Raw genomic sequence first — 13,495 nt, 5'->3', positions numbered from 1 at the left:
TTACATATAAGTAGTCGTATAAACAAAACTTGAGTGTACTTATGTTGGATTATTTAATACATGTACTATAGTAACAGATGTGATATTAGCCTTTATTGGCCTTGTGCTATATATACTATTTGACTCGTTGACAAGTGAAAGCAAATATCTCATTAGATGATACAGGACATTTGTGCTCTATGTACCATGCTATTTAAAAAAAATTAAAAACTACATGTTTACCTGATACGGATCGATGTTCATGTCAAAATATTCCAAGAAGCCCGTGGCAAATTCACAAAAAAGAAAATTGTGAGTCTCATTGACGGTTCTCAGGCACCAGTATGTGTTATTATTGGAGCTTGTACAGGCACAGAATGAACCCACTGTGAAGGAAGAGGGCAACTGTAAGCTGATGCTTAAATAAGATTTCTAAACTTAATAGTAGACCATGAAAAAAAAATGAATATTTGACTCATATACAAAAAAAGTGATATTGCAAAAAGAACAAAATATACACTATACCAGAATGTTTAATAAACACTGGTGCATAGACATTCTTGTTATACCAACCATGTAATCAGAACAATGCAACCAATGCAAGTTTATTAAATCTTCTATAGCAATTGTGTAGAGGTTGTGACTAGTGTCTTACTTTTGTATTCACAGTAAATCACTCCAGTGATAAGGACACAACTCTAGGTTCATGTAATAGTCAGTCTCAGCCTGATTATGACTGGTACGTGGCCCATGTGTCATAAGGTGCAAGTTGTTTTGCTAGAATAACCAAAGCTGTGCCTTTATATATCCTTATGATGATAGGAGCTGGGCAGAAATGGGCAAAATGGGCTGTTATGCTGGCGGTAATCAGATATTGTTCACTGCTTATAATAGGACACCCTCTGCCATCTAAATGCAAGTTAATTAATATTTGTCAATAAAATGAAAATAAAATCTAAAAATGAATCATTATAACAACTGATGAAAGAAGGTTGGTTTACGGTCATGTCTTGGGACATTAAATAGGCTCCAATGAGCAGAATGTTAGGGAACCAAATGAAAAATTGTAATTAAGTGGGTGGTCCTTTAAGGTGATATTTTTACTTCTGCCATCGCGCACGTTTCTATCACGAACCACAAACACCTACAATATCATGCAAGGCATCTGCGCAGATAAATATAAAAAAGCGGAATGCGTGGGGTTAATGTATGCACATGCATATTTTTTCACACTTCTAGCTATATATAATTACTCAACTGAATAATTATAAATCAGGGAGTAAAGTAAATAAGGGTATAGAGATAACCCAACATGTGAGTGATATAATAGTAACAAAAGATGTTGTAGGAAAGTTTTGATTGTGTAAATATTTTAAGTCTCTTCTTTTTCTTAATTACATTTACACTGATGTTAAATATTACTTTCAAATGTAACACTACTGCATTAACTTCCTATTTTAATTAAGTCCATGTAAAGGACATGCACGCTCTATAACCTGATTTACTTGTAGAAAAGCTTATCACAAGTCATTTTAATCTGACAAGTTCTGCTGTGTTTAATTAAAGAAGAGCTTAGCCACAAATTCACATGTTTATGTGTTACTAATGAGTTCTGCAATGATTACATGAAACTAACTGATTGTAGCTGATGGCATCAGAATTCACTATTGATATAGATAATATTTATGGTAGGTTATTAGTATATTAACATAGAAAGCTTTATAGTTTCCTATAAAACTCAACCAACTGGTGGATAGTTTAGGATGGTGGCTAGTCTAGAATTGTGGATAGTAAAGATGATGAATAGTTTAGAATGGTGGCTAGCTACGGATGGTGGTCAGTTTGGGATGGTGGTCAGTAATGGAAAGTGGTCAGTTTTGGATGGTGGATAGTCTAGGATGGTGGATAGTCTAGGATGGTGGATAGTCTAGGATGGTGGATAGCCTAGGATGGTGGATAGCCTAGGATGGTGGATAGCCTAGGATGGTGGATAGTCTAGGTTGGTGGATAGCCCAGGATGGTGGATAGCCCAGGATGGTGGATAGCCTAGGATGGTGGATAGCCTAGGATGGTGGATAGCCTAGGATGGTGGATAGTCTAGGATGGTGGATAGCCTAGGATGGTGGATAGCCTAGGATGGTGGATAGCCTAGGATGGTGGATAGCCCAGGATGGTGGATAGCCCAGGATGGTGGATAGCCCAGGATGGTGGATAGCCTAGGATGGTGGATAGCCCAGGAAGGTGGATAGTCTAGGAAGGTGGATAGTCTGGGATGGTGGTCAGTGTTGGAAGGTGGTCAGTGTTGAAGGTGGTCAGTGTTGGATGTTGGCTAGCTCAGTAACAGTTGTTAGGATGTTCTTACAGTTCCAGAAAGGTGCCGTCTGCCAATGGTTGTTATCATGAGTGAAACAAGTGAGTCCAGGAAGGCTGCACTCTTCTCCCTTCTTATGCCGTTTCTTTTCCTTTCTCTCCTTCTTCCGTCTACGGTTCTCTTTAAAGATCTGTAACTTGTTGTCAACCTCTTGAACACCTTCTCTGTGGGAAGAAACAATTACCTTTATAAAGTGTAGATGGCAGGTAACAAAGTCTTCTCATTTGTCGTTAGACTTCTTACAAAGGTGAATGTAAATGATCACAAGGGAATGGTGTATAAATATTATATATATATATACACACACACACACATACACACACACACACACACACACATATATACACATACATATACACACACACACACATACACACACACAGGTGATGCTTACTTGAATGGATGAAGGTGGCTCTTTATCTTCTCCTGAGCCTTCACGCCTTTCTCCTTCTTATAAAACCTGAAAGACCAGTAAGCATTATGTAATAATAGTTTAATATGTCTATGTAGTAAATAAAAAAAACACTGAATAAATAATATATACATGGCAATATTAGGTCTATAGATATTTTCCATTAAATTGTGATACCTACACCCTTGAGTTTAGAAGATGCAGCAATTCCCGGCCTCCAAAGGAGTTATATTAGTTACTTTGGTTGCAGCATTGGGAATGTCAGACCTGCCACCTTCCACTTACATCTTAATTTCGGGTTGTTTATATCTGCGCAGGTTATTAATTTAATTGGCCGTATTAATAACATTTGTAATGAGTCCCATTTTCATTGGTCAGGTGGCAGTCACAGGGGAAAGCCACATAGGGACATATTTACCAAGAAAGACCCAATCCTGGTGATAAGGTTGGTTGATTATTGCCATGACAATTACCTATCACAGCAATTTAACAAAAACTATTGCTCATCTGCCCTGGAGACAATGACCCAAAGCAGTAAAGGGTTAACTGACTGCATTACCAGACCAGTCTTATAGATGTGTGCATGTGTGAGCTGGATTGTCATCCTGTGAAAGCGCAGTGTAACAGAAACACCAATTCAAAAGAAATATATCAAATAAAGTTTAAAAATAGATAAAAATATTTTAAAACCATTACACAGTCAAATTTATTCCTTCTTTTATGATTTTAAAGATTTAAAAAAACCATGATTTTAAGCTTCTCTCTTCTATCGGAGATGACAGAACCGGTATTGTGGTACCTCTGCTACACTTGTTACATAGGTTTCCCCATGCAGAGTCATATACGACAGCAGTGATATTGTCTGCAATGACCCTATGATGTGCTGGGTGAAAAAAAAGCCTTAACGTCATAGGGCTTGTCACTCTGACAAATCAGCCCCACAGTGTTTGGCGTTGCTATTGGATGCATGTCAGTAATGGCTGATGGGAGTTGTAGTTTATTACCGCAATCATAGCACACAGAGCTATGATGTCACTGTAGACTGCCTTTCAGCCTCCAGGAGAGCACTTTAAGACCGTACAAAAACAAATATGTTACTTGGATTCACAGTGTCCATAAAAGTTATTTTTAAGGTTTAATAAACATTTCTTGGGCAATATAGGCTTTTTTAGAGGTATTATTTAAATATTAAATAATACTTTAATATAAAGCAAAGGTGTCAATTTCTTGCATTTTCCCCTCACCCTGAACTGCAAAAAAAAAAAAAAAAGCTGTTTAATAGAGGAAAAACAGCTTCTGAGACACAACAGTCAGAGAGCAAGGAATCCGTATGTTCTCACTGAAGACAATCTGAAGATCAACACTCACATTGTACCCAACACAGAGCAAATACAGCCACAAAGAACTGGTGTGTGTGGGTTTACACTGGAGCACATAGGGTAGCAGAGGCCTCTCCCAGAACGGAGGATAGACATGGTCCTTGCAGTGCACCTCATAAATGGTCTCCATTGAGTGGACACACACACACTTCTATATACACACACACACACACACACACACACACACCTCCCAAAATTTCAACTGGTCCATCCTGGAGGTGCCAACTGTGCTCTTCTGCACATGGTCAGTATTGTAACTACAGTACTCACAGCTATTATCTGATTTATAAATTCACACTTCAATCACGTTTGCTGGTTTCTTGCGTCTTACTGAATAGCCAGAGCCAGCTCTCTAACCGTCAATGTTACCAGATTCCAGAGTTATATACTGAGAAAACTAAACATTACAGTTTTCAGGTAAATTTAATTTGCTAGACTGCAAACATACAACGTAAATAACTACTCACCCAGATTTGCTGCAGTCACATTCATCAGGCTTACTCCTTTTCAGATGTCCCCTAACTTCTCGTAAATTCTTTATTTTGTCCTGTAAAGCTTCAATCTGACAATGCAATGAAAACGAGAACATTCATATTAAAGTGCGCACACCTCAAACAATATTGCTGGTGACGTAGACCATTTATGTAAGAGGGGGGGGACAGCATATAGGGAAGATTCCAGTTTAAGGGATATACTGTATATAAGCAAAGTTAGGAGCAGGTGTAGATGTCAGAGCTTCAGTGGGTCTTCCACAAACAGAGGTAACAGTTTATAATCCGTATCCGTACGGACATACACATATTGTTGCTTGAGGATAACTACAGGCAGAAATGGAAGGATATTGACCTGAATAATCAGTTTACCTCTTTGTCAATGTAAGCTTTGTGGTCCTTCCAGGCTCTGCTGGAATGGTACAGCTCCCTCTCACAATGCACAGTGTCATTGGACAGAATATAACACCTACAGGAGACACATAAACAGCGTAATTACCTATCATGGACTCACATATCTAGCCCCCCAATGACCCACAATCATGGACGATTATGCTAACTATCTTCTGCTACATTTAAGTCCTGGCTATCGTCACTGTAACGCACTGACGCACAGCCCCCCCTTGATTACTAGAATATGAAGAGTTATAAAAACAAACCCATCTGTGAGTAATTAAGCATCCACTTTACCATACTTTGCCTTCAGAAGTAACTGGAAAATGAGTTTCAACAGCCCAAATTATTTCAAGAATCAAAACATAATTTTGATGTATAAGCAGTACCCAGATCATATGTTTTACACATACTGTCCCAAAAACACAAAACCCCCCCAAAAAATGACTTACTTATGTGTGACTCTGACAGATGCAGAATGACTGCTTCCAATCACTCCATCGCCCAACATTACTTCATCTTCATTGGGGGAATTAAATGTATTGTCGTCTTCTTCATCATCATCATCATCATCATCCTCAATCTCCTCGCCTGCCTCCTCTTCAGAGGTATAATGTCTCTTGGTGATCACCCTTGAACGCGAGGCCTGCACATTCTCCTCATCTTCCAAATTTATATCATAAATCTCTCCTTCAAATTCTACAGCCAGGGAGCGGGTTTGACGAGTGTGAACAAAACGAGGGTTTAATTCTGCATCAAATAATATAAAATGTATTAAAAGAAAAGTTTAATAAAACTAAAATAAAATAACCAAGTGAAGAAATGAAATTACATTTACTAGTGTTCCAGACTTCACCCCTAGTTCCTTCCTGCTTTACTGCTATGTTTCTTTGGTATAGCTTGTGACACTTGTTTAAAATTCCTGCTGATGTTATTACAGATAGGTGTTTATTTCTTTGATTAAATGTATAGTTTTAAATTTAGTACTGAGATTAAAGCTAGGTACACACCTATGCCATCTTTACTTCAATGTCTGTAAAAATGTCACCATTGATTGAAAGATGCCGATTCTTGCGAACACACCTACACAATTTACCTTCTGATCTGTGATCTTCATCTCTCATAACCACCCGCTGTGCAGACATCGTTCCATCATTGGTCGTGATTTTTAGGAAATATATAAAACCAAATCAACAGATGCGATCGTGGGAGCAATATCTAGCCAAACGTTTCTGAATCATATGATCTACACCAGAGGTGTGCAAACTCAGTCCTCAAGGGCTACCAACAGGTCATGTTTTTAGAATTTCTTTAATCATGCACAGGTGAGTTAATCTATTTGGCTGGGTCAGTAATTATCCCAGCTGTTTCTACAGACAGAAATCCTGAAAACATGACCTGTTGGTAGCCCTTGAGGACTGAGTTTGCACACCTCTAAACTACACCATAATTGCACAGATGTGTACACAGCTTAAGGATAATGTGCGCTCCTTTTTATGGTTAGAGGGCCACTAAAGTGTATCAGGTGGCCCATCACTGGTTTATAGAACTTTATAGAAATTATCATCAGCTATTTATCAGTAATTCCGCAGCGCTGTACACAGAACTCACAATACAAACACTGGTTTGTGAATAGGTTTGTTGAGCCATGCAATATGTCGCTCTATAAATCACTACTGTATTAAAATTTCCTTCAAATTGCACAATAAAAACAGCCTGATATGATCTGCACAGTTTCATATGAGCAATGCTGGCGGGTCCGGCGGCTATACAGCTCTCTTAATGTCGGCATTGTGATTGTCGACAACCACACTGTGGACAATTTGAAGCTGTCACCAGAGTGGACGTGTCGGTATTTAGTCTGCCGACATCTTTTGACAAGCTTTGGTCATGCCACGTGCCTCAATTTGTGCCAGTACAGCAAGATTTCTGTCAGGGCACATGGTTTTGTGGCGCAAGCCTTGGATAGCATAAGTTTGTATCCTCTGAACAATCTAATACAAAGCTTCTAACACACAAAAAATGCCAGCTACAATAAAGATAGTCCCATATACCCATATACTTCTATTCTATTAATTTAAGCCACAAAAAGCCTAAATTAGGCTGAGCTGTATTTTAGGGAAAAGCTGAAAATGTATTTTATTGAAAGGGTTGAACGTTGATGTGCTACAGTTACAGTTTGGCACAGTCCATCTCTCCACTCGGGTTAAATACACTTCTAATTTACAGACGCTGCGCCCGTGAGCAGAGAGTGGGCGTGTTCTATGGAGTGCGCTAAGAGGACCATGAGATAGAGCAGTTTGCTGAGAGCATCAAGTGCGCCTTGTACATCACATTACATTAATAACTTTATGTCTGCTGACAAAAAAATGACAGATCAATAAAACTAAATAAAAGCAAATAAGTACAATAAAGTTTGTAATAACATTTAGAATTTTAAATCACAAATACTGCACCAGTATTTCGTTCAATATTGTCTTGGAAATAAAATATTATTAAAACCATTTAGTGATTCATAAACATACAAATGTATCGGCTACATATACAGAAGTGACTAAGCAATGAGTACAATGAATTTGGCCAAACTTTTGAAGTGATCCAAATTTTACAATTCACCCTCTTCTAAATGCAATAATTAGTGGATCTAACCATTTACCAAAGTAAGAAATATTAGCAGTATACATTATACTATATTGAAAGTAACAGTATACTTTCCATATACTACCAGAGCTTTACATGAAGTTACATAGGTTAATGGAAGTCATTAGAGTTTCCATCTGCCTGACTGTGCCAGTCTTTCACATGCTAACAGACCAGCTGTATACATAAAATTGTAACGTGGAACATCTGTCACCCTTTCATTATCCAGGCCCAACTTTGTACCCATCTATGCTCTAAACATCAGAAGGGGCAATTACACTAATTGAAAAATAGCCTCAATAAAACACAGTTTTATGCGTCTAACTTAAAGACCTTCAGTGATTTATGGTGTCAGCTGGAAGAATAAAGACAAACATGGGAAACTGAACAGTGAAAACACAGAAAATGGTTTTAAGTTCACTTCTGTCCTTGTTTCCTACTTTTTCAAATAGGATATGAAAAGGAATTGTAATATGTAGCAGGCTAGACAGATACAAATATGAATTCTTTTAATGATGGCATATTCACACATACTGTATGCTGGGACAATGGGGGTAAATATATCGAGCTGCGGGTTTGAAAAAGAGGAGATGTTGCCTATAGCAACCAATCACATTCTAGCTGTCAATTTGTAGATTGTACTAAATAAATGGTAACTAGAATTTGATTGGTTGCTATAGGCTCCACTTTTTCAAACCCGCAGTTTGATAAATTTACCCCATGAAATCTAATGTGCTCTTCAGATACGTTTTACTTGCACTTTTTTAATCTGTTTTCTTTTTATCAATACAATATACTGTGCTAGTAGCATTCGGTAAAGCATGAGAAACATGATGTACTAATCCTATCTTTAATAGCTTTTCAGATGCAAGTTAGCGGATGAAAAGTGCATGAATGCAGATAGGTTAGAACTAGCGGTCTTCCTTACATCATATCCTGAGTTTTTTGGTTCAGTAAGATTCAGTACTCTCAGACGCTTGTTCATTTGTAATTTTAATAAAGCTTTTTAGTGATGAGTGATAAGTGCGTGGTTCTGCTAGTTTCATACAAGTATTGTCACTATGGTGTGAGGTGTAATCTCTTATGCTACAGGTTTTGCATGTTTTCAACCCATTATTGTAATATATCCATACTCATGAAAATCCTGATCTTGTGTTACCTTTTATGTTTGCTTGACACTACGCTGTATTTTGCAGCATTGTACAATGAGAGAGGTTTATTCAGGCAATTTAATAACTGTCTCAGTGGAGCTTAAAGTCTGTGTACCTAAGATACACAAATCACACAGCCTCAGTGCTGTGGACAATGTCTGTGCCAGCAAGCCAGGAGTTTCTAAACGCTCATCAACTGTTATATACATATGTGTCATATATATATATATATACACATACACACACAAGTTAACCCGTGCATGATACTCATGCATTCTAGTCAAATCAAGCTACTTAAGGTGTTAAAAAGGTTCTTGTCATGCATTTGGGCCTAGCCCAGGCCTCCTCAGGGGAAGAGCGTTACTTCCCGACGTAAGCGCCCTTTTTTAACGTGGTTTTGTCCACATGTCACCACCTCATCATTCTTCTCCATCACCTCATCCTTCATTTTCATCGCCACATCTATGCAGATGTCTATCCAGACACAGGGATCTCTCAGCGGTCCTGAGTATCACACTCCTCTCGCTCTGTCACCCCCGGCAACCACCAACCACTCCCCACTGTCACCCCGGTAACCACCAACCACTCCCAACTGTCACTTCTCCTTCAAGAAATATATATATATATATTTTTTAAATCTTTATAAACACTTTTAACAATTAACAAATTAAATTAACAAATTAAAAACATCTTAGTATACCAAATTTCAGCCCTTTCTGATTTTTTTTTTCCACACGTACGTACGTCTTTATGTAGGGTTCACAATGAAGCGATGTTACAGTCTTACATGATTATAAAAGGTATGCACAATGGAGAGAAATTAACATATCAATAAATTATATATCCTAAATGGCAACCTGACTACAAACCACTGTATATTATGACATGCAGAAAGAAGATAAATATGTAAATATGTAACACCACTGTCTTAAATTATACAAACGTTTAAAAATAAAATCAAACTATAAAAAGTCTGTGTCCTGTTCAATTAAACTGAACAATGGGGAAAACTCATCTTAACAATCTAAATATCAGAAAGCAACATTTCTATATTGCACTTTTTGTCATAGAGGAAAATGAATTTTTCACCTCTATGGCAAGAATTTTTTTTTTTAAAAAAAGCGGATGCGCTCTGTGCAAAAGAACTTGCCCACCCATGTTTTTATTAACATTTAAACTAAAAAAAACTGGCTTAGATTTTGTTTTTAACTACTTGTTACATCAATAATAGTTTTGCAAGAAAACGATCAACACTTGACCATTGATTTCATTGTTTACCATAGAACAATAAAAGCTAATTACTGATTTGTTTCTGTGGTTCTGTTCAAATTTCGGACCTAAATGCAATGTTAACACTACAAGGGGCTAGATTTGCTAAATGGGCAATTTGCTCAAACCGCCGTTTTTTGGCAATATTTCGGGCGGTTTTGAAAATGCCGGATTTACTAAAGCCCAAACCACTGTTAAAACGGGCAGAATAGACATTTTTTAAAACCCCCACTTTACAAACCGCTATCCCGATTTTAACAATGATGAACAGCCGGATTTACTAAGCTGGGGTTTTCAAAACCTCTGCAAAACACCCATCCAAACGGCCAAAATGAAAGAGGTGGTTGTGAGTGGTGAGATTGCACAAACTGCTGCTGTTTGAGCTATTTTGCTATTCAGAACATAAGAGAAAGCACCATTGATATTTAAATTATTTTGAAAATCATTATTTATTAAGGGGCAAAAGTAATTTAATATTAGCTTACGATGGTTTTTTTTTTTAAGGGAACACTATTATAGCATTATATTATGGGGGAAATGTGAATATATAAAATAATTAACTGATTGTTAGAGGGGTGTATATAATTATTTATGTTACACAATTTGTCATTACATAGTGCCCGAATAATATAAGAATTAAATAATTTTTCCCCTTAATCAATAAAAAATGATTGCCAAAATAATTTAAAATGTCAATTGTGTTTTCTCTTATGTTCTGAATGGCAAAAGAGTTCAAACAGCATGTTTCAGCTATCAAGCCATTCTGAAGCAGGTATTAAAACTTCTTGGCCTGTCTTTTGGATGGCAGTAATCACAATGATTATTCTTCACTTGCTATTTTCCAAAAATCCACTAGGGGCCGCTGTGGCATTATATGAAGTACTTAATCACTTTCAATGTGTTATCCCTTTCCCATTTAATTAATTTAATCAAAGCCTCTAGCACATTAGCGATTATGGATTCCCAGAGAATTTAGGATTATTTAGGCTAATGTATAACAAAAACGCTATTGCTAAATTTATGGGTTTTAGAAAATGTATTTTTAAGATGTAGTGTTAGAAACAGAATGAAATACAAATTAGGCTTATTTTCACACCAATGCAGCTGTAATAAATTAACGTTAAATCTCTGAACATTCTGATCCCAATTCTAGAACAGCATTTTACAATACTATTTAACAGTGACCTGTTTAAAATGTATAAAATGATATTGTGGGGAGGCCTAGTAGCGCTGCCAATGCATCGGTCTCGGGAAAAAAATGTGTGTGTGTGTGTATATGTGTATGTGTATATACACACACACACACACATATTTGGAGGGTGGTACTGCGCTTGGCAATGGTTAGCCACACCCCCACACTCCTCCGTCAACGCCTACTGTGCCTCCCACTATTATTGGTTTATAATGTCTAGTTGTGGCTCTTAGTACTCAAGGGTATTCTGTTGTGGCTCAGGTCTCTTCCAGTTGGGAATCAATATGCTATGTTATTATGTAACCTATTTCATATAATTTTATAGTGTGCTCTATCACTGAATGTGCTGTACCATGTAACAACTGAAATGATTTATGATACAAGTTTTAGCAACTTTGCCTTATCTTTATCATGCTACCTTTGTAATAAATACATGTAATAAATAAAACATACATTAAAAACCTATAGGAAAAAAAATCAGGGCCTGAACACCTCACTGCCCCCTTATTATGGGGCTTTATAAACTTTAAAAGACTGTTTAAGAGTAACTTCAACAATTTAAAAGAATAAACTATTTCTCTTACTTACTTTTAGAGTTGGGATTTCTCAAGAAAATCCTTTGTTTTTTCCTCGGATTCCTATTCGGTCTGTAATCTGTATCCGGACAGATACAGTCTTTGTGTTTATTTCCATAGCCCCTTGAGTTTATGCTTCGCGTTCTCTTCTTCAGTGACACAATGTCTGTGGATCCTTTGCACTTATGAATCCGTAGTTTTCCAGACACATCTTCAATACACTGCCACTTCTGAGAGTAATGACAAAAGGCGGGGGGGATATTAAGATGTCAGCTATAAATACTGTCCACATCCAGCCCACTGTACAATGTCACAGAACTCATAAGATCCAATCCATGTCTCACAGTCATGGCCTGGAGTGAAGACACGTATTGGCTTGTTGGTCACATTGTAGTCAATCAACACATAGAAATGGTTCTACAAATTAACATAATGTAAGAGACAAAATTCTTTACAAATACAAATCTACCTCCACAACCTTTTCAGCAAAGCACATTATTGTTTATATATAGAGAGCCAACTACGCAGCGCTGTAGAGCGATAATGTATTCACACCAGCTCCTGTGCCATAGGAGCTTACAGTTTAAATTCCTTACCGCACCCAGACACAGACTAGGGTCCATTTTGTCAAAAGCAAATTAACCCAGCAGTATATTTTGTTGCCCCCCCAGAGGAAACCAACACAAGTACCGGAAGAACTCCACACAGGGCTCTAGTCAGAATCAAACCCAAGACCTCAGTGCTTTGAGACAGCAATGCTAACCATCGTGCAACTGTTCTGCGCAATCATGCTTCAGTGCAGTCTCTTATCTAGGACACCAGAATACCCCCGCTGAACGCAGATAAGTGATTAATTTTTTTTTATAAAGAAAAAATAAATAAATGTAATATAATGAGTATTGTTCTCATACGTGTGTGTGTGTGTGTATATGTATAAAAAGAGTTTCATCACTTCCTTGTCACATCCCATGGATGGTTTGCATAACTTCATAACTTCAGATGTTTCCTAAATAGATGTGAGAGCAGGAATATCACTTTACTACACGCCAGGCCAGATAACGTGTCTTTTCAAGTTGAGTGTCATGTTACCACATTCAGATCGAGTGTTGGCCAGTCATGATATATTTATGTATGGTGTTTCAGACAGGGAAAATTCAACTCAACAGCTGATACATTAATGTGATGGACAGTTTAATATACACAACATTCTGTTTGCAGGGAATCGGTTTCTAATAGCATTTCTTTTTTTTTTTAGATTTCGATTAACAACCGAGATTGATTAGAGGTGAAGACAAAGCCACTTTCTGGAAACTGAGCAATCAAATCTATGTGGTTCTTTAAAATAATGTGTCTGTAGTAAACAGATGTCCAGCCAAAGGTGGTGAAAATGACTCAGCATAAGATTCCTCGTTCCTCCCATTACATTACATCCCAGTTTACCAGAAGTGTGTGTTAACTAGACAGAATACAGGAAGTGACACATCTTATCTAAACTTAGCACAGTTTTTGGGAAGACGAATACAGAGTGTTGCTTTTAAGATTGTGGTACAGGAAAACCAAGTATTCACAAAAGCAGTGACACATTTGACCTATTTGGTGAGGATGGACAAATGTTTCAGTTGCTACACCTTGGGAGTGGGCCG

General features: G+C 37.4%; 1 protein-coding gene across 3 annotated transcripts in view; it reads right to left on the bottom strand.

The window, feature by feature from the left end:
• SULF1 (sulfatase 1) overlaps positions 1 to 13,495 on the bottom strand; it is a 103,099-nt gene that overhangs the window by 12,122 nt on the left and 77,482 nt on the right. For all 3 annotated transcript variants that reach the window (XM_075213620.1, XM_075213622.1, XM_075213621.1), the window contains 7 exons: positions 11,866 to 12,082; positions 5,478 to 5,775; positions 5,005 to 5,101; positions 4,609 to 4,703; positions 2,745 to 2,810; positions 2,342 to 2,514; positions 223 to 365 (listed from right to left, as the gene is read on the bottom strand). In XM_075213620.1, coding sequence (XP_075069721.1) covers positions 223 to 365; positions 2,342 to 2,514; positions 2,745 to 2,810; positions 4,609 to 4,703; positions 5,005 to 5,101; positions 5,478 to 5,775; positions 11,866 to 12,082 — 1,089 coding nt within the window. The remainder of the gene's footprint in view (positions 1 to 222; positions 366 to 2,341; positions 2,515 to 2,744; positions 2,811 to 4,608; positions 4,704 to 5,004; positions 5,102 to 5,477; positions 5,776 to 11,865; positions 12,083 to 13,495) is intronic.

The sequence above is a fragment of the Mixophyes fleayi genome, chromosome 5 (genome assembly GCF_038048845.1).
Source record: "Mixophyes fleayi isolate aMixFle1 chromosome 5, aMixFle1.hap1, whole genome shotgun sequence".
Classification (NCBI taxonomy): Eukaryota; Metazoa; Chordata; class Amphibia; order Anura; family Limnodynastidae; genus Mixophyes; species Mixophyes fleayi.
Note: the sequence above shows the minus strand (reverse complement) of the source record. Positions and strands in the feature narration are given on the sequence as shown.